At 51.8% G+C, this 19,756-nt stretch overlaps 1 protein-coding gene across 1 annotated transcript in view; it reads right to left on the bottom strand.

Moving 5' to 3' along the window:
- Positions 1 to 19,756, bottom strand: part of Mgat5b (alpha-1,6-mannosylglycoprotein 6-beta-N-acetylglucosaminyltransferase B) — a 43,808-nt gene that overhangs the window by 5,979 nt on the left and 18,073 nt on the right. Inside the window, exons 6-11 of the mRNA XM_090350392.1 lie at positions 19,483 to 19,653; positions 18,611 to 18,775; positions 17,270 to 17,439; positions 6,415 to 6,546; positions 5,193 to 5,326; positions 1,567 to 1,703 (exon numbers count right to left, since the gene is read on the bottom strand). Coding sequence (XP_090206518.1) covers positions 1,567 to 1,703; positions 5,193 to 5,326; positions 6,415 to 6,546; positions 17,270 to 17,439; positions 18,611 to 18,775; positions 19,483 to 19,653 — 909 coding nt within the window. The remainder of the gene's footprint in view (positions 1 to 1,566; positions 1,704 to 5,192; positions 5,327 to 6,414; positions 6,547 to 17,269; positions 17,440 to 18,610; positions 18,776 to 19,482; positions 19,654 to 19,756) is intronic.

Genomic DNA, 19,756 nt, shown 5'->3' with positions numbered 1-19,756 from the left:
CATCCACCCACCCATTCCTTCTTTTTTCAGGGGATCTCTGAAGAAGTACTTTGGTTTAAAAACCTACAGAGCTATCTGGAAGGAAGGTAGAGCAGAACTAGAGTGTCTGTGGCAGGAACTTAATCTGTTTAGGGTTGCTTCAACCATTATGATTGGTTAAAGTGACCATGGGCATGTATGTATGTATGTATGTATGTATGTATGTATGCATGTATGCATGTATGTATGTATGTATGTGTGCTTCTATGGCCTCAGTAACCAAGAATGACAAGAAATCCTCTCTGGAAACAAAAGGCATGATCCTCAACATCAAATTATTTCTATAATCTAATCATACTCAGTTTCTAGTACTCAAAAAACAACAACAAGCCAATGAGATGTTAAACAAAACCCCAGCAGGCTTTGCTCTAGAAGCCAATTCTAAATTTCATTGGTAATAGCCAAGGATGCAAAAAAGGAGAGTTAAGTTAGCAGACACCTGACCTCCTGACCCATTTTACAATTACCCAATAGCTCTCCTCTCCTCCTCCCTCAGTCAGAGGCTGAGTCCTGTAAACCCTGGTACGACCACGTGACGACGAGCCATCAAGACTTCAAGCCATCTTTTGACTTCAAGGAATGTTTAAATCACTAATTCATGGTTTTCCTGTGATATTTGGGTCTAACCCTGACCAGTAAATCAGAAGCAATTATTAGGTTAGATGCAGTACTGATGTGGGGTATGGGTATCACTGTGTCTCCTGTTAGCAGTGTTTATTATTGACCTCTGTCCTTCTGTGCCCTTCCACCCCTGAGCAGCCACTCCATGGCCATGTCAAGCGGACCCTGATCAGCTAGAACTTGCTTCTCCCTTCACAGAGGTAAGACCAGTACCCCATCTCCCCACCTTGGTCCAGCTACTGCTGGAGAGGCCAGGGGCATCAAGCAAATGGTTTCCATACCTGGAGCTGCCTCATCGCAGGAGAGCACAGGGAACAGGAGAGAGAGTTGGTTAGTGCCGGTCAGTTAGCAGGCCTCACCCCACGCAGGCTTTCCAGGGACCCCATGGCATTCTCATCTCTGAGAACCCCTCCTCTCTTTCCTCCCATGGACTCCCATCACTTATTGATGTGTTCTTGGAGGTAGAACGAGAAGGTTTAGTGAGTCCCCCAAGAAGTAATCATCTGAGTTTACTACAAACAGTGCAGGGGCAGAGAGGGACAAAGTGTGGGCTTCAGGGTTGGGGTCTTTAAATGGCAGCTGGGGACCAGGGAAACATTTTCAATCAGTGGTACAGGGCTGGCTGTGGCATGTGGGAGCTGGTTCTGGAAGCAGTTTCTGGGGACCTAGTGCAGACAGAGACCAAGGAGCCTCCCCTCCTTGGGCTGGCCTGCAGTGGTGGGGAGAGGCTGGGACTGTGAGGGGCAGAGGCATGCACTAGGTATGGGCGTGGCCCAGTCGGCACGTCTGTAGTGTGAGGTGCTGTACTGGTAGGGGCGTGGCCTTCACCCAGGTGGATGTGGTCAGTGATAATGCGCATGGCGTTTTGGCATGGGCGTGGCTGGCACAGTGGTAGCCATGCCCCACGCTCACCTTCCAGATACTCGCCTCCTTGCCATACACCACGGCCATGTTGCTGGCCTTGCCGCCTTTGATGAGCTGCTTCTCCGTCTCGTTGAGCTCCTCCGACACAAAACCCATGAAGGAATTGTCTGGGGTGTGAGCTGCAGCCCGACCACGTGGAAGGGAAGGGGGTTACCAAGCAGCTGGGGACACACCCCAGACCCTCCTTGATAGTCCTGTCCCCAGGGGGTAGGGCAGGAACAGGCTGGAGCTGGAGGCCTGGGGCCTCCTTTCCAGAGCCGAGCTCAGAGCTCAGAAGCCAGGAAGGTCCCTGCCTGTTTTTGGAGGAGGAAATTGACACCCAGGGCCCATGTGAGCCTGCTGGGACTGCATACTTCACTCTGGCCCACTGTCCAGACCTGTAGTTCCATCTTGGAGTTCTCTCCTTTCTCAGTCTTCCAGTGTGTCTTCCTCCATCCCTGTGTACCCCTGCCTCCCCTCCCTAGATCCCCCCACTTCAGTTCATACTTCTAGGTCCTTCCTGTGCAAGACAGCCCACAGACCAAAGTCCCTCTCAATCCCCAAGCTCCACCAGTCCTCCACAGAGCTTCATGGCCCTGAACAGACAGGGCTAGGCTCAGTCGGCCTTGCTGAGGGGTTTCCCCCAACTCCAGTTGCTCACTGTCCCCCTAGCCTGCTCCCTACCACACACACACTTATTTTTTGCTACAACACTCCTGGCTGCATATTATATAGACTTTATATGACATATTTATTTGTTCACATCTTACAGTCAGAAGAAAGGAGGGCAGCAACTCTCTTGCCCTTCTGGGTCCCCAACATCATCACAGGGGCCTGGGCAGGGAAGAATACGATATCTCTGTACTCCTATACCCTCAACATGTGCCTTGCCTGGCTGGCATCCCCCTCCTCTTGCTTCTTGACTGATGAACTTCAGCGCTGCTGCATTGTTCCCTCCTAGGAGCCTCTCGAGACCCACCACTGTGCTGCAGCCTCTGTGGCAGTACAGGAAATACTGGGATCTTCTGTGTGTCCCAGAAGTGTATGTTTTATGTCCCAGTCCCCTTCCCTCCTGGCTGTGCCAAATCCACTCAGTCATAGCAGGCATGAGACCCAATGCCAGCGAAGTATCCGGTCCCTGCCCTCTAAGTGCTTAGGTGTCATATTAAATATTTATTGAATCCAATTACACTGCGCCTACCATGCTACATAGAAGGGGTGTGGGGCAAGGGAGTGAGGATTGAAGTCAGCCACATATTCTTGATTTCTCATCATAATTGGGATGACAAACCCATTTCCGCACTTCAGGTGCATGTTATCCACATTTCAACACTACTTGGACAGGGACAAATGTGCTAATCACACATGTAGGGTTAGTGTAGTCTCACCCCTCAAGGCCTGCAGGGAGTCCTAAGCTATGCCTGGAACATATTAGGAAAGGGGAACCCTGCACTGATGGCTCATGGTGGCTGGAGATTTGAGGACAGCGGTTCAAAGCCAGCCCCAGCAGGAAAGGCTGTGAGCCCTTCACCTCCAATTAACTTTTCCAAAACATTCAGAAGTGGCCCTGCAGCTCAAGTAGTGGTAGAGTGCTAGCCATTAGCAAAAAGGGGCTCAGAGACAGCACCCTGAGTTCAAACCCCACGACCAGCAAAAAACAAAAAACAAAAAAGGACAGCAGGGGAGAAGGACTGGTTTCCACTCAAGGGCTCACCCCTCCTAAAAGCTCACAATTCCTGGGTCTGAAAAAAAAAAAAAAAAAAGCAATGGACCTGTACAGACAGGGCTAGGCTCAGATAGCCTTGCTGAGGGGTCTTCCTCAACTCCAGTTGCTCAGTGAATGGCCTTCACTGTTTAAAAGAAACCATCCTTCCTTTAGCCTTATTGGAGGCCAGGCAGGACCTGCCCCAGGCCTGCACTCCTACCTGTGTGTGGCCAGGGCAAGGCCCCTCTGCTGTCCCAGGAGGCTCCTTGGAACACAGACAGAGGTCCCCCCACCACTACCTCTCTGAGCTGCAGTCTCATCTGGATTTCCAAGCCTCCGTGAACCTTCTCACCTTTCCTACCCTTCTGAGAGCCAATCAAGCCATCACTCAAGTGTTTAGATATCACCTTCCCCCTCCACCTTCAATGCAGCCTAGAACCCAGAGGAGAAGAAAAAAAGAACAATCTTGGCACCCAGAAGAGAGGTCAGGCACTTGACAGGCTAAATAAAGATCATGTGCTGAACTTCCCAGCAAGTCCCTGGAGACTCCACTCAGAGCCTACTTTGCTCTTAATTTAGATACAGTTCTAACAAGGGTGTTTATCTGCCTTTCTGGCCTAGAGCCTTCAAAGAACTGAAAATTAGATGTACAGGCAGGATGCTGGGGAAGCAGAGTAGCTGACAACTATGAAAAGTGACAGTTGATAGACTCCAGCCAGAGCCACTGTGAATAGCCTTCAGAGGGGCCAGCTCCGGACACCTCCACTGTCCCTTGAGCACCAACTCTCATGCCAAGATCAGGCTAGCTAAGCCAGGCACAGTGGCTCACGCCTGCAGACTAAGCTACTCAGGAGGCTAAGATCTGAGGCCACAGCTTCAGAGCCAGCCTCAACAGACAAAACTGTGAGATTCTGGTCTCCAGTTGACCAGCAAGAGGCTAGAAAGAACTAGAGGTGTGGCTCAAGTGGTAGAGCACCAGCCATGAATACAAAAGCTGAGTGAGTCCATGGGGTCCTGGGTTCAAGCCCTAGTACCAACATACACACTCACACACAGATGCAGACATACACAGGTTAAATCATTTTCAGTATGCTGTACTTAAGTGTGTTGGTCAAGGCCAGGAACAGCAGCTCATGCCTAAAATCCCAGCTGCTAAGGAACCTGAGATTAGGAAAATCACAGTTCCAGCCAAGTTGGAGCAAAATTACCAGCCAATAGCTGAGTGTGGTGGTAGATGACCTGTAGTCCCAGGCAAGTGGGAAGCATGAGCAGGGGGATCAAGATGCAAGGCCAGGTGAAAATTCAAGACTCTATATGAGAAATAACTAAAGCAAAAAGGGCTGGGGGCATGGCTCAAGTGGCATAGCATCTGCCCAGCAGGCCCTGAGTTCAAATGTGGGTACAATCAGAAAACATAAAAGGTGCCTGTGGAGTTCAGAGTCCCATTAAAAATCATGAACTCTCACCTCTCCAGCAGTCTGGCCTAAAGTCCTGACTATGGATTTTTACCCTCTGGCACAGGCGTCACTTCTAATTATCCCCAGTTCTTGTACCTCACTTCATCCTCGAATTTCCAGAACCTTCTAGGTCTTTCTACATTATCTTTATCATCTACTCTGCTTAGAAACCCATAATTCCCTTCATTCCCCATCTATGTTTTCTGGCCCACTCTGGCAGCCCCTCCATGAGTGCTCCTGTGACCTAGCCAGGCTCTGACCTGGCTCCATCACCCCACCTCGGCCCTGTGCTGTGAAGCCCCTGCTTCACGCAATGGCTGAAGGGTTGGGGACTGTTCCAGGCAGGCTGCATTTCCCCAACCATCCTGAAGGAAGGAGACCTGGCCTCCTCCTTGCAACCCCAGGCTTCCCCCATGCATCCCCAGGCCTGTGGGGAATTCAGGCCTCGCGCTGCACCCAGCACTCACGGAACATGGTCATAAACTGCTTGGGGTTCAGGTTCCAGTAGCCCCAGTTTGTCCGGTAGCCATGCAAGGTTGCGTATTCCTCATGATTGTAGGCTGGTTCTGTTCCGAAGGTGTCAATGACCCGGATCCGGCACCTATGCTCAGGGACCAGGAACCAGGTCACACACATGTATGTGTGTCCCTGAGCTGTCCTACCCCCCTTCCCCTCCCCCCCCCATGGACATAGTGACCAGAGGGCAATTGGGTCAGGGTGGGGCCTGGGCTCAGACACAGCCATCCTGCGTGACCACAGCAAGGGCCTTAACCTCTCTGTGTCAGTGATCCATCTGTCCCAGGCCAGACTCCTGGGGTTGGGGTAGACAGGTGCTATGGCTCCAGCTATGGCCTCAGATCCCTGATCCGTGCTCAGAAATAGCCACTAGCCAGTGGGGGAGGCACTGCTATGGGGGTCCCCTGCTGCCCCTGGGGTCTCCTGTAGGATTCTTCTAGATAGGGAGAGGCTGTCCCTGAGTGGAGATCCGGGGAAGATGCAGCCACTTGGGGAATGCAGGGCCTGAGGCCTTCTGCTTTCCTCCCATGCTCCCAGGACCTCATTCCTGTGGGATCAACCACCCCAGAGCCAGGACCCCCCCACTTCTGTCATCCAGCCTTGGTGTGGCACTTGAGGACACCCCCACATGAAGCTGCCTGACTCCAGTGTCCTTCGCTATAACCCAGATTGCTGCCTGCAGTGTGCTGAGGTCAGCAGATTCCCTGAGTGTGTGTGTGGGGGGAGGGGGGAGCACCCATGCATGGAGATGGAGCTTTAATAATAAAAGCAGTAAGGCTGCCTGCCACTTCTTTCCCCTAATAAAATCATGAAGGCTAGTCAATGGGACTGGAGGAAGCATAATAAATAGCAGGCTCTGTGCTAAATTAAACCCTGGATTCTGCCAGCTGCCCAGACACAGGGTACAATGGCAATGGCTTTCTCCGGACATAGGTGGGGGACCATAGGCCACCCCAGATCTCCATGGAGAGGTCTGAGCACCCCCTCCACCCACTCTGGATAAGCTGTCTTCTGAGTTACCCCAAGTTAGAGCTGGATGAGATGGAATGACAGGTGAGCGGAGGACAGAGCAAGGCAAGTGGGGGCCAGGTCAGTGCTGAGGGTGGCTGGCGGGAGGGCAGTGGGGAGAGCTCTGTGCGCCTGCCACTGTCCTGCCTCCCCGACCCCACGCACCGATACTTCTTGAAGGAGAGCCCCATGTGCTGCTTCATCTGCTGCAGGCCGTGGTAATCCGTGTAGATGAGGTCAAAGGGCAGTGGCATGGTGAGCGGGCAGTTCCCCCGGCCTGGCGGCACCCCTAAGTTACTGAGAGAAGAGTCCATCAGAGTCTGAGTCCCAAGAAGCCCAGTCAGCCCTCCCCCTGGTGGTATGTGGAGGACGGGAGCCTAGGCCAGCCCACAGCCTGGAGTGAGGGCCCACGAAGCCGATGGGCCTCTGAACACCATTCTGCAGGTGTTTCACTGCACCAAGTCCCAACAAGGGGCGAGGGGGACCGAGGTCCACCAGGCCTGGGAAAGGCAGGGGACTGAGGTCTTCAACGCTAGCCTCCCAAAACCACAACTTGGCCCCAGGCCCACTGCCAGGGAGAGGGCCTCCTGCTACTCAGCCCCAGCTCCTCCAGCAGGGCTAGGTAGGTCTAGAGAACAGCACAGTGGATGGTAGATGAAGGCCCTGGTCCCCAGGGGAGGGCACACTGGTCACACCCTGCCCTCTTGGCCTGTGGCTTGGCTCACTGCATTCAGCACACCTTCCTATACATACGTTGGGTTCTGGGCCTGAACCACAGGCCTACAGGAAGAACCACAGGAAGAAAGCCCATGTGTGTGTGTGTGGAGGGGTAGTAGAAGATTCCAGACTCCACTGAAGCCAAGTGCTGCCGCCTCCGCTGAGTCTCTGCTGGAGGAGGGAAGAGGAAGGGCCTCCAAAGGAGGCGGGGGAGTTACTGGGATCTGGGGTGAGGGGTGGTGTGGGCTGGAGGGTGGGAGGGAGGGAAGTGGGGAGAGGGGCAAGGGGAATTCTCTTCTAGATTCCCCCCTCCTTGCAACTGGTAGGGGTTTCGAGGAAGGGATTCTGGGCCCACCATGGGCCCTTGCAGGGTCATGTGATGAGCATCACAGGCCAAGGCAGTAGCAACTTTGACAAGGATTTGGATCCATTAGCCATGATGGATGAGATCCCACAGTCGTGTCCTGGAAGTAGCTCAGGCTGTGCTGTGTGCAGTGTGTGCATGCCCCGTGCCTCCCGGGGGAGGGGTGGGGGAGGTTCTCCCCACATTTCCCTTTGTTTTCAGAGCAGTGTGGTCCTTCTGACTTGCAGCTTCCTCAGTTGACCCCCTTGCCCACCACACCCTTGACCCTGGCCCTATGGATCTGACCCTGCCCGTCTTCCTTCCCTTTACAAGGAAAAGAAGGACTAGTCATTCACCCAGCTTCACACAGCAGGAAAGGAATGGACAGGGGTACAGAGCCCAGGCAGCTGGGCCCCAGTGCCCCCATTGCCAGCCAATTTGGGCCAGTCTCAAATTTCTGTAGTTGCATCTCTCATGCCAAAGACAAATAAGAATGCCTCTGTCACAGGGTCCCTAAAGCTACAAGCCACGGTGCTGTTCCACACATAGATATTATGCCACTGAGGGAACTGCTGAATCTACAGACACATTTCTACCCACTGCCCCCCACTGACTTTAGGCCCTGCATCTGCACATAACCTCTTCCACACACCGCGATCCTATTACACAGGCCTTTCTACAAAGTGACCCCGCGTGTGTCTCCCTGGGGTTCAGTGCTTTTTCCAGACTCCCCACAGCTTCCTGAACCCATGCTTCTACAGCCATCCTCACTCTACCCCTGCCAGAGCTCCAGCACCCCACCCCACATTTTGTAGGGTCTACAGTGACCTTTCTGGGTAATCCAAGATCCCCTGTGGGTGATCCAGGAGTGAACAGAGAGTGGGCAAGGTGGGGCTGGAGGTCTTGAATTCACCAGTAAGCTGAGGTTTTGTGCCAGGCACACATGGGCAGGGAGACCCCACTTCAATAGCATGCCTGGCACCTGGATCTAGAGTCTGGCCAGGGAGGGGGGCAGGGGCGCCAAGCAACAGCCTCCCACACGCAGGGGTCTGCTCAGAGAAAAGTCAAGATCTTTATGAAACCAGAATATGTTCAGTAAGGGGAGAAGGAAGCTAGAGGTAGAAAGTGAGCAAGCCCACGCAGCCTCCTCCAGCATCCAGCTAAGGCAAACCAGACAGACACGGCCCATTCTTCCGCTCAGAGACCACGCCCTGCCAAAGTCATCTTAAAGGAAGTTCTTCTCGAATCTAGTCACCTTCCATGAGAGGCACCCCGCCATTCATCTAGAAAGTTCTTCTCACTTCTAGATTGTCACACACAGCCTCTTCCAGGAAGCCTTCCTTCCTTAGTATCCCACACTGGGTCCGGAGTCACTGCCTCCCAATTATAGGCTCCTTAAGAGCAGGGCTAGGGCACACTGGAAATTTCAGGGCTGAGAGTATGATCCCTGTGCTGGAGCACATGCTGGGGGCGGGAGTGACACACAGCAGGGAGGAGAGTGTGAGGCACAGGGTATATCGCCCCTGTGAGGGGCTCTCTCCACCCTGGAGGCCCAGGATTTTCAGTGGCAGATGACATCTCTGCCTGAGAGAGCCCAGGGGTCTCACTGTTCATGTCGCCAGAGAACAGTGCTGCCCGCAGAGAGCGAGGAGGTCAGCTTTCCAGAGGAGGCAGGCTGTTTATCACCTGCAATTCAAGTTTGCTATTATGGGCAATCTTACACTAAGTGACTGGCGGGAACCGAAGAAACAGGATCCCAACAAGTGCCAGCCAGCGGGGGCTGGCCGGGGATGCATCCTACTCCAGAGACCAGTTCATAGCCCTGTGGGCCCATCACCAGGGCTAGGGGCAAATGGAGGACCTCGGAGCCCCTGAAGAACTGACTGGTGGGGAGAAGAGTGGGGTGGAATCTCACTGCAAGGCTGTTATCCCTCCCTGCCCACCGGGGGGATAAGAGGTGTTCAGGAAGAATTCCAGATTGGGTTGATGTCAGGGCACATGCCTAAAATCCCAGCTACCAGGGGAGACAGAGGGCTGGGAGCACAGCATAGTGGTAGAGTGCTTGCCTAGCATGCATGGAGTCCTGGGTTCTATTCCTTGGGGCCACATACAAAAAGAAAAGAAAAGAAAAGCCAAAAGCGGAGCTGTGGCTCAAGTGGCAGAGCCCTGCCCTTGAGCAAAAGTGTCCAAGGACAGTGCCCAGGCCCTAAATTCAAGCCCCAAGACTGGCACAAAAAAAAAAAAAAAAGGAGGGGGGAGAGACAGAGGCAAAGTGTCATCATCTCAGGCAGGCCGAGGCAAGATCAAGAGATACAGCAGGTGGGGGAGGGAAAGGGGATAAAAACATGAGAAGGGGTATCAATGTGTAGGAAGTAATGCACCTCCTGTCTGGCAAACGTAACTGTACATTAAAATTAAATAAATAAATAGAGATCCAGCGGGGTGCCAGTGGCTCATGCCTGTAGCCCTGTCTCCTGAGGATCCTGGTTCTAAGCCAGCCCTGATAGACATAATTGAGAGACTCCTATCTCCAATTAACTACCAGAAGGCTAAAAGTAGAGCTGTGGCTCAAATGATAGAGCACCTACCTTTAACAACAAAACAATACAAAAAAAAGTGAAGCGAGAGCACAAAGCCCTGACAATTCAAGCAAACCCTAGGCTGCATAAAAACTAAAGAGAAAAGGAAAAAGAAGAAGAAGGAGGAGGAGGAGGAGGAAGAGGAAGAGGGAGAGGAGGGGGAGGAATAATAAGAGGAGGAGGAGGAAGAAGAGAGGAAATCTGCCCTCAGTTCGGACATGCTGAATTCTAACACAAGGTAAAATCCCCATGGGTGGGGGGCTTCCCACTGAGTGGCCTTAGGCCTTTCGCTAGGCCCTGGAGTCTGTCTGCTTTAGTGAAGGTTGTGTAGCTGACGCTCCACCCTCTCTTCCATGCTAAAAATTCCCTGGCTTTATTTCTCCTTGTGCCTTTGGTTTGTGGCTAGAAATAATCTCTCCAGGTAGTGATCAAATTCTGAAACCAACTATTCTCTCTCCACCCCCCCCCACCCCAACACACACTGCCCCCCTCCCTCCTCTGTGTGGGAAGGACCTAATTAAAATGAGTTCCTACAAAGTGCTCAGAGACGTGTAGCTCCGAGCTGAGGTGCACTGGAGGCCTTAGCCTCTGCATGTGCATGCTGTTGCTGAGCACACATGGCCAAGGCAGTGTGATGGCTGTCTGCTCCAGGCCCTGCCATCCCTGACCCCATCCCTCGCCCACCTCCTGAGCTTTATGAACACTGCCTCGGCCTTTCCCATGGTCCACAGCCAGAGCAGGAGACGGTGTGTTCCTCAGAGCTCTGCCAGGACAGATAAGGAGGGGACTGGAGATGGACCTGAGCACTAATGAGCTCTTAGGCAGCGTAGGATGGGGATGGTAGATGAGGAAGGAGCTAAGCTCTCTTGTAAGAGAATCCTGGACCACAGCCGAGATCAGGTCACATGAGAAGGAGTAAGTAGGTCAGAGGAAAAGGGGTGCAAAGGCAGTTCTGAGCACATCCACCCCACCCCCTCTGAGCCACAGTGACTAGGGGAGTCAGCGAGGGAAACTGAGGGAGCTTCACATCTCCAACCTGGACCTCATCCAAGGCTGATGAGTTCTTGCCTGGCATTCTCTCTCCTGGTAAGCAAGCTCAGGGCTAAGAATAGGGCTGGGGCCCCCAGGAGAGCAGAGTGGTGAACCGGGCCTAGCCAGGATGCGGGAAGAAGGGAACGCTGTCTCTTCTTGCAGACCAGATGCTTTACATAACCCATGATGAGGCCGGCCACCCCCCCACGGCTTCTCTTGTGCCCATCCTGAGCCTGCCATGAACGGCCAGCCCCTAGGCTCTCAGAAACCTCTCTCTAAGGGCCAGGCTGCGCCCCCTCCTGCTTCCCGGGTGCTGGACCTGGCATTGGCATTTTCCTTTTGGTTCACAGTGAATGCCACCTACCAGATCTGGCTGTTCTGTCCAGTTCCAAAACCTTCTTTCAGAACCTTCCCTGCAAGGGACCTTGACAAACACAGGAAGGGCTTTGTGGTAGTTTTGGGCTGAAGAGACATTCCCTCTGCAGTCCCCCAGGAAGCCAGGAAAGGGCACTGGGTCAGCCAAAGAAGCCAAGGGAAGAGCCATCCAGCCTCAGGACACTGCCTCACTTTCTCCAAGCCCCAATAAGGAGAAGGCAGGTCTGTCCTGCCATCCCTCAGCTGTCTGCTTCCCTGTAGACTGAACAGCACTGAGAGTCTTGCCCCTGTTCTAAGGCCAGAGCAGAGCCTGTGATTCTGATGGGCTCTGATGGACCCCTTCATCCAGCCACCATTTACAGGACTACGTTTGCGGGGTGGGGCTGAGCTTGAACTTCACGTTGTGGCTCAAAAGAGCAAAAGAGCCCTGAGTTCAAACCCTACAACCAACTAAAATAAAAATAAATAAAATAACCAGATTAAAGAGGGCTGGTGAAATGGAGGCTCAAATGGTAAAATGATAGGGTGCCTAGCTAGCTAAAAAGTGTGAGGCCCTGAGTACTGAAAAAAAAGCAGATAAACAAACAAACAAAAACAAAAACAAAAACAAAACAAACAAGAATAAGAAATCCCAAGTATCCAGAAAACTCTAGAAAACTACATGGAGTGGATAAGATCAAATCCCAGCCCGGTATACTTGACAGCTAAGAGTTTTCCCTCCTGGTCTCCTTATTTAAATATTCCTCTCTCAAGTTTCCATCATTTGGCACTTAAGTCAACTAATTTTCTACTAAACCCAATTTCACTCATGGATGGAGGGAGAGCTCAGTCATTTTTCCTCATGCCATGTACTATTAATGATGCTTGAAATTATGCAAATAAAATTGATGAGCACAGCTGACTCTCTGAAGCAAGAAGGCAAAAAGCTTTTCTTTCCATCGCCCATCGTGAATGCCACCATTGAATACCACATCTGGGGATGTGGTAGGGTGCAGGGGCTCTGGCTTCCTATCTCCTCCATACAGGCCCGGCAGGGCATGAGAAGGGATGTCTGACACCGTGTCACTGTAGCCTTGTGAGGCATCGTTCCCACACACTGCCTCCCTTGTGATAAAGCCAGGTGTGGAGTCTGCAAGTTGCTCTAAGCATCCCTCCAGTGAGCCGGTTAATTAAAACACCAAAACACAAGGAACAGAGAAAAGCCAGCTCAGCCGTCCAGTCTGTTGTTAGCTGGTGGCCAAAACACCTGCTAGCAACATCTGTGCAAGGACTACAACAAATGTACAAGCTGTGTCTTTGTCATGCAACCCCTCCCCTGCCACACCCACTCCTCCCCTCCACAAACCCCATCCTGCCTCAACCAAGGGAGGTGCATGGTCCAGAGCCGGAGTTTTCACCTCCTGCCAACTTCTTTCCTTTCCTTTTCTTCCCCCACCTCCCCTCATGGCCTGAACCAGGATCTTAGCACCATCTCTTAGCTTTTACAATCAAGGCTGGCACTCAACTATATAAGCTACACCTTTACTTCTTGCTTTTTGGTGCTTAATTGGAGATAAGATTCTCTTGGGTTTGTCTGCCCGATCTGGCTTCAAACTGTGATCCTCAAATCTCAGCCCCCTGAGAAGTTAAGATGTCAAGAGTGAGCCACCAGCATCTGTCTTTCCTTGTTGACCCTTGTTGCATTCCAGAAGCATGAAGTGTTGAGAAGTTGATTCTTGGGCCCTGCCCCAGATCAATGAGGTCTGATGCTCAAAGCTAGACCCAAGCACTGGAGAGAGTCTAAGGCTCATAAAGAAGTGGGTGGGGGGGGGGCTGGGAGTTTGGCCTAGTGGTTAAAGTGCTTGCCTAGCATGCATGAAGACCTGGGTTCGATTCCTCGGTACCACATACATAGAAAAAAAGCCAGAAGTGGTGCTGAGGCTCAAGTGGTAGAGCTCTAGCCTTGAGAAAGCCCAAGGACAGTGTTCAGGCCCTGAGCTCAAGCCCTGGGCAAGTCCTTTTTGCCCAGGACTGGCAAAAAAAAAAAAAAAAAAAGAAGTGGGTGGGGGCTTGCTGTGTCCCAGCTGGAGCTCCCTGGCCCAGCATGTTTCCCATGCTGATGCTCTTACCCTTGGAGCTCTGGTTTTGTGGTTATTTTTCTCTTTTGGCTGTTTTTTCACTGGATCTGGTAACAGATTTAGAAAGCATTTTTCTGAGCATGTCCCCGAGGGGTCTGAGCTGTTTACACTGCTCTGCCCTGTCTGAGCACGGTGCTCATTCACACATATACCACCCAAGGGACCAAGAGCCCTGGCATCGGAGCCCAGCCCCGGGCCTGCCCATTTATCTAGCTGTCAAGTCAGACATCCGAGGACCCTCCCAAGCCCCTGCTGCAAATTTAGATCTGCAGAAGCCTGGCATGAAGAGAAGCCCTAGGGCAAGATGGCGGATATGTGGGAAGGGGTATGTGTGCAAGCCTGTGCATGCATGGGATGCACACGCATACACATACAGGGAATAGTATGTATACATGCACATAGGATGCCCAGGATATTCCTTTTGTGGCTCTCAGATATGGGAGCATGTCTTGTCGTTTCAGCACCCTGCTGTGGACAGCTCCCACCAGGGTACTGGCGGCTTTGCAGTGAGCATCTCCTCTTGCCACCTGTGCCCATCTGCACTGTGCACCCCTGTGTCCCTCCACTAGTCAAGCTGCCTCAGAATAGTCTACCACACTTAAAGAATCACTCCAGCCACGTCAGTTTCAGGAGTGTAAAACCTTCAAAACCATGCTTCATTTAGTAGTCCCTCCACAATACAACCCAGGTCCAGCTGCCTCCTCTCCTGGGTTGGTGGTGGGACCCCAGGAAGAACTGCACCAGCTGAGCAGATGTCCAGGCCTGCAGCCCCAGCGACCTGGGATGGTAGGTGTCCCCATCAGTGCATGCAGACCTAGCTCTAAAAAGTAACCAATGCAACAAAAAGGTCAGAGGCATGGCCTGGTGGTAAAAACACCTGCCTAGCAAGTGTGAAGCCTTGTGCTGCCCACAGAGCAGGGAGGATCCTGAGAACTGTTTCCCCTCTTGAAAGCTGCCTGACAATCAATGAAAGGGTTGGTAACAGAAAAGTTGATGGGTATGTAAACATTCTGGGACCTTTCTTGCTCGGGCCCCCAAGTCCAAGTTAGAATAAACACAGCAACATGCCAACAACAAGGAAAGAGTAGAATCCCAGATTGTGCAAAATCCCTATTCATTAGACAGAGATTGATAACTTTGACTAAATTAAAATTAAAAGGAACTCCTTTTTCTTGTGTGTGAGTATAGGGGGAAGAAATTAAAAAGACAGGCTGCAAATTAGAAGTTTGTTTTTTTTTTTAAATCACATAGAACACATGCAGAGTTTATACTGCAGTATATAAAGAATGCCTACAGCTCAGTAAGAAAAAGAAAGGTGGGAAGAAGGTATGAATGGACGTTTCATAAGTTAAAAAAAAAACCCTAGCTAGAGGTGTAGCCAACTAGTACAACGCCTGCCTTGCAAGCAGAAGGCCCTGAGTTCAAACCTTAGTACTGACAAATAAATAAAAAGAGTTAGGCTTATGTATCTAATTCTAGCTATCCAGGAAGTTGAGATCTGAGGACTGTGATTCCAGCCTGGTTACGAAAGCCTGGGAGATCTCTGGTGAATTACCAGAAAAGCCAGAGTGGAGGTTTGACTTAAGTAGAAAAGTGCTAGCCTTGAGCAAAAAGCTCAGGGACAGCACCCAGGCCCTGAGTTCAAGCCTCAGGACTGGGAATAAACAAACAAAAAAATGAAGCAAGTGATAGAATACAACCATGTCACAGCCTGCTTGGCCCTACTGTATGTCAGGAAAGGCAAATTAGGGCGAGGATGGGGCTCCTGATGCCATGGCAGATGTTTAGTGGTTCCAGTTAGGTTGGAATGTGGCAGCTGGTGGAAGCTACACTGTTGGTGTTGTGAATGGCCCAGTTGTGTTGTAAAACAGTTTGGCATTGCCTGGTAACATTGCATTTTCACAAGGCTCAAACCCCAGCTATCACGCACATAATTCTATACCCCCAGAGAAACTGGATCAATGGAGCCATTTGTCTCTCAGAGGCATTCATTTAAAGGATTTGTCCCTGGGCAGTTACACTAAATCACAGTGTGAGTTCACCACCAACATTCAGAGACAGCTCCCAGCCTGCAGACAAATTGTACAATTGATCCGTGAAACTCGTGCGAAGGAAACTCAAGTCCATGAATATCTATTGCAGTACTCAATGGTAAAAAAAAATAATCATAATAAAGCAGGAAAAATGCCCACCTATGAGAAACTCTAGCAAACAATTATGTATATTCTCTTATAGTACAGATATTGTATATTCGTATAATGAAATATTATATAGTCCTGAAAATTAATTTAAAAAATAGCACAAAAACATGGATGCATCTTGGAAATATAATAAGTGAAAAAGCATCTATCAGAGACTATATACAATCAATGCCATTTTTTTCTTGAGTTTAAACTCAGGACTTTGCAAGCATTCTACCACCAGAGCCCCCAAACTCTCAGCTTGTTTGCTTTAGTTTGTTTCTGATAAAGTCTCCTGGGGATTGCCTCTGCCTCCAGAGCAGCTAGAACCATGTACTTATCCCATCACACCTAGCTTGTATTTTGAGATAGCATCTTGCTAACTTTTGCCCAGGCTGGCCTTGAACCTTAATCCTCCTATCTCTGCCTCCCAAGTAGCTAGGATGACAAAAGTGCATTGCCACACCCAGCAGAAACCATTTTTACAAAATGCCAAATCAAACTAAAACAAAGTACAATAAAATCACCTATTTATTGTCTACAGAAAAACAAGATTCACACACACATACATACACACACACACATATCAACTACTACACAATAAATACAAAAAACAAGTGAAGAAAAATCTTAAGTAGTTTGATATTCTGGAGGTAAGAGTGGTTGAAGATAAACTCACTCTCAAGCCAGGAGTTGGAGGCTCACACCAGTAATCCTAGCTACTCAGGAAGCTAAGATCTGAGAATCACAGAAGTCAGCCCAGGACAGAAAACTCCGTGAGACTCTCCTCTCCAATTAACTACCCCAAATCTGGAAGTGGAAGTGCACCAGCCTTGAACAGAAAAAGCGAAGCTAGAGTATGAGATGATGAATTTAAGCCCTGGCCCTGGCACTGGGGGAAAAAAAATCTTGTAAGGCCACAGTGACTCATGCCTCTGACCCTAACTACTCAGGAGGCTGATCTGCAGAATCATGGCTCAAAGCCAGCTAGAACAGAAGTCCGTGGTACTCTGTTTCAAAATTAAATCGCAAAAACTTGAGATGGTTCATGGGGCAGAATGCCAGCCAAGTAAGCTGAACACACACAAAGGCCTAAGTCCTAACTTAGTACCACCAAAAAAAAAAAAAACCCAACAACAACAAACCCTAACAAACCAAACAAAAGCCTACTTAGTCTCACAGCATGCTCCTGGCTTTTTGCCCTCATTGTTGCCCTGTGCCTGGGCGCCATGGGCTCCCACAGCACTTTGGAGTTGGGGTCCCCACCACGCCCAGCATGCTCCAGCAATTCCCAGTCCCAGACCTGGAACAGGCCGGGGAAAGAATGCAGCTGCCGAGGGCCCGCTCCAGAGCTCACCTCCAGAGCTCACCTCCAGAGCTCACCTCCAGAGCTCACCTCCAGAGCTCACCTCCAGGAGTGCAGCAGAGGCTCCGCAGAGCCTAGCTGCTCACTCCCTCCAGGCCCGTGTTGCTCAGGGTCCAGCCCAGACACAGCCCTCAGCGTCCTCCAGGAGCCCACAGGAGGCAGATGGGCAGGTGAGGCGGGAAACAGGAGCACCACGCATGACAGAATGCCACAAGGCTCCCAGGGGCCCCTGAGCCATGATGTCCCCTGGTGGGACAGCCCCACCATGGGTGAACCCTGCCCTCTGGGCCCAGCAAGGCCCCCCTACTCACCTCTGCAGTTCCTTCAGGGACACGGTGATCCGCAAGCTGTGGCCCAGCACATACAGTGCCGCCAGAATATCGGCCCATTGCACCATCTCCCCCAGCGGCCCACCTTTCAACACCCGTGGGCTGAACACATCCCCGGACTCCTCCGTCAGGAAGCCAATGTGGACGAGGATCTGGGAAAGCAGGACATGGGAGGGTCAGCGGAGAAGAATCACAATTCACAGGCCTCCCTTCCCCTGCCTCCTCCAGGGCAGCCTGGAGACCACACAGCAGACTCCAGCTGGGCCTGCGCAGTGGCTTTTGACCACCAGAGTGGACACAGAAGGCACTGGGGACACAAGTGACTAAGGCAGTCATGTGGCCACTTCTCAGAGCTTACATTCCAGGTGGAAGAGGTGGCAACAGTAAACACAGACAAGAGATAGTTCCATGAGATGGTAAGAGCTCTGAAGGAGAACGAGAGGCTGAGGGGAGTTATGTAATTCCTCACTACATGGATGGGAAGGATGGATGGGTGGATGGACAGATGGATGGATGGACAGACGGATGGATGGATGAGAGAATATGAGGATGGATGGGTGGATGGACAGATGGGTGGATGGACAGATGGATGGATGGACAGACGGATGGATGGATGAGAGAATATGAGGATGGATGGATGGATGGATGGGTGGATGGGTAGATGGATGGTAGAGAGATGGTAGATGGATAATGGATGGTGAATGGACGACAGACAGATGGATAAATAGGCAGATAAATAGAAGGGTGGATAGATGATGGGTGGTGGATGGATGGATATCGGCAGCTGATTAGAAGGGTAGATGGGTGATAGAAGGACAGGTGGATGGGCCTCTCCCAAACAAGCTAAATTATTCCAAATTTCTAGACAAAGACCTTGACTTGCCAGGCACTGGTGGCTCATGCCTATAATCCTAGCTACTCAGGAGGCTGAGATCTGAGAATCACAGTTCAAAGCCAGGCACAATTAAACTACCAGAAGTGGCACTGTGGCTCAACATGGTAGAGCTCTGGCCTTGAGCTGAAGAGTCCAGGCCCAGAGTTCAAGCCCCATGACCAACAATAACAACAACAACAACAACAATAAAAGCCATGACTTTTCTGCCTGGCCAGAACAAGTGCAGGGTCATCTGCAGAGCGCAGAGTCCTCAGGACCTGGAGGCTCTGCCTCCAGCCTTGAACTCCAGAAGCCCCATTAACATCTCTCCTGACCCTGCCAGCCCCACCCCACCCAGGAGCAAAGAAACACAATACCACCTGTTTGAGGACCCTCTCTGTGTCCCCTCAGGGGCCCTCCAGCCTCGATTCCCTGAGGGGACAATGTACCTGCTTCTGGTCTCTCCAGATGCCGGCCAGCTTCTGTGTGAGGTGCTGAGCAGCGGTGGCCCACTGGGTAGTGAACCGCCTGGTCCGCTTCTTCATGAAGATCAGGGACTCCTTCCCACTGCCCATCAGCTCCAAGAGATGGGACAAATTGCTCCGGAAGACTGCCTGGGATGGGGGCATCCTGGTCTCAGCTCTCAGGCCCCACACACACCTAGGCCACCACGGACCCCTGTGCTGGGGCCAGTAGTCCCCCAAGATCCACAGCTGCATAGCTCTGCTTTCACCCCAGCCAAGGTGTGGGCATCCTGGCCTAGCCCAGCCCTCAGTAACCAACCCCCAAGCCTTTCCAAGGAGGCCCCTGACTTAGTGCCTGGAGTCCTAACCAGGGCAAGGGGCAGTAGTGGCAGTGGTCAGGGCTGAGAAAGGCTGTCTTCCCCTGGTGCCACATTCTCCATCCACCTCAAACCTGTGTGCCACCTGCTAAACCAGATCCCATAGGGACACTCAGGAGATTAAGTCTAAATCCCATGTCTAGCACACACCAAGCCCTCAGTCCATGAGAGCCATTTGTACAAGTACACTAGCCCGTTAAGGGGGGACCTGTAGGACCTCGTTTTGCCAGGTGCTGGGCTCCTGGTGCAGCACCTGGTAGATGAGGCGGCCCTCTTGGACTAGCCTCCTGTCAGTCATTCTGCTCCCCCTGCCATGAGAAGGTGCCAAGGGCCCCACCCACGTCCATCCCAACCCTGCCATCTCTTCCCTACCCAAGATCAAATGGGGATGGAGGCGGGCTGGCGCTCCCATTCCACCTGCCTGGGCCCCTGCATGAGTGGCTTGGGAAGCCAGCTGTCCCACCCACCTTCACAGCCTACCTGGACTTTGGGGAGGGGCTTTGGGGCCCTGCGGGCAGCTGTCTGATTCCTCCAGGGCAGCGGGGGACAGAACCACTCGACCTCACTGAGGTAGATGAGGAAGGAGCATTCGGTGCCATCCACCCCGAAGAAGGCATAGCAGGGGTCCGAAGTCCAGCGAGCACGCATCCACTGCAGAGAGGGCCAGGCCTAGGCAGGCAGCTAGCATCTACCCCTCAGGGACCCTGACACCCACACCAGGGCCTGGATGGCATGCCCCACCATAAAGATAAAG

This window comes from Megascapheus bottae, chromosome 17 (assembly GCF_031878675.1).
Source record: "Megascapheus bottae isolate mThoBot1 chromosome 17, mThoBot2.hap1, whole genome shotgun sequence".
Taxonomy (NCBI): Eukaryota; Metazoa; Chordata; class Mammalia; order Rodentia; family Geomyidae; genus Megascapheus; species Megascapheus bottae.
The sequence above is the reverse complement of the archived record's forward strand: the minus strand, read 5'-3'. Positions and strand labels throughout refer to the sequence as shown.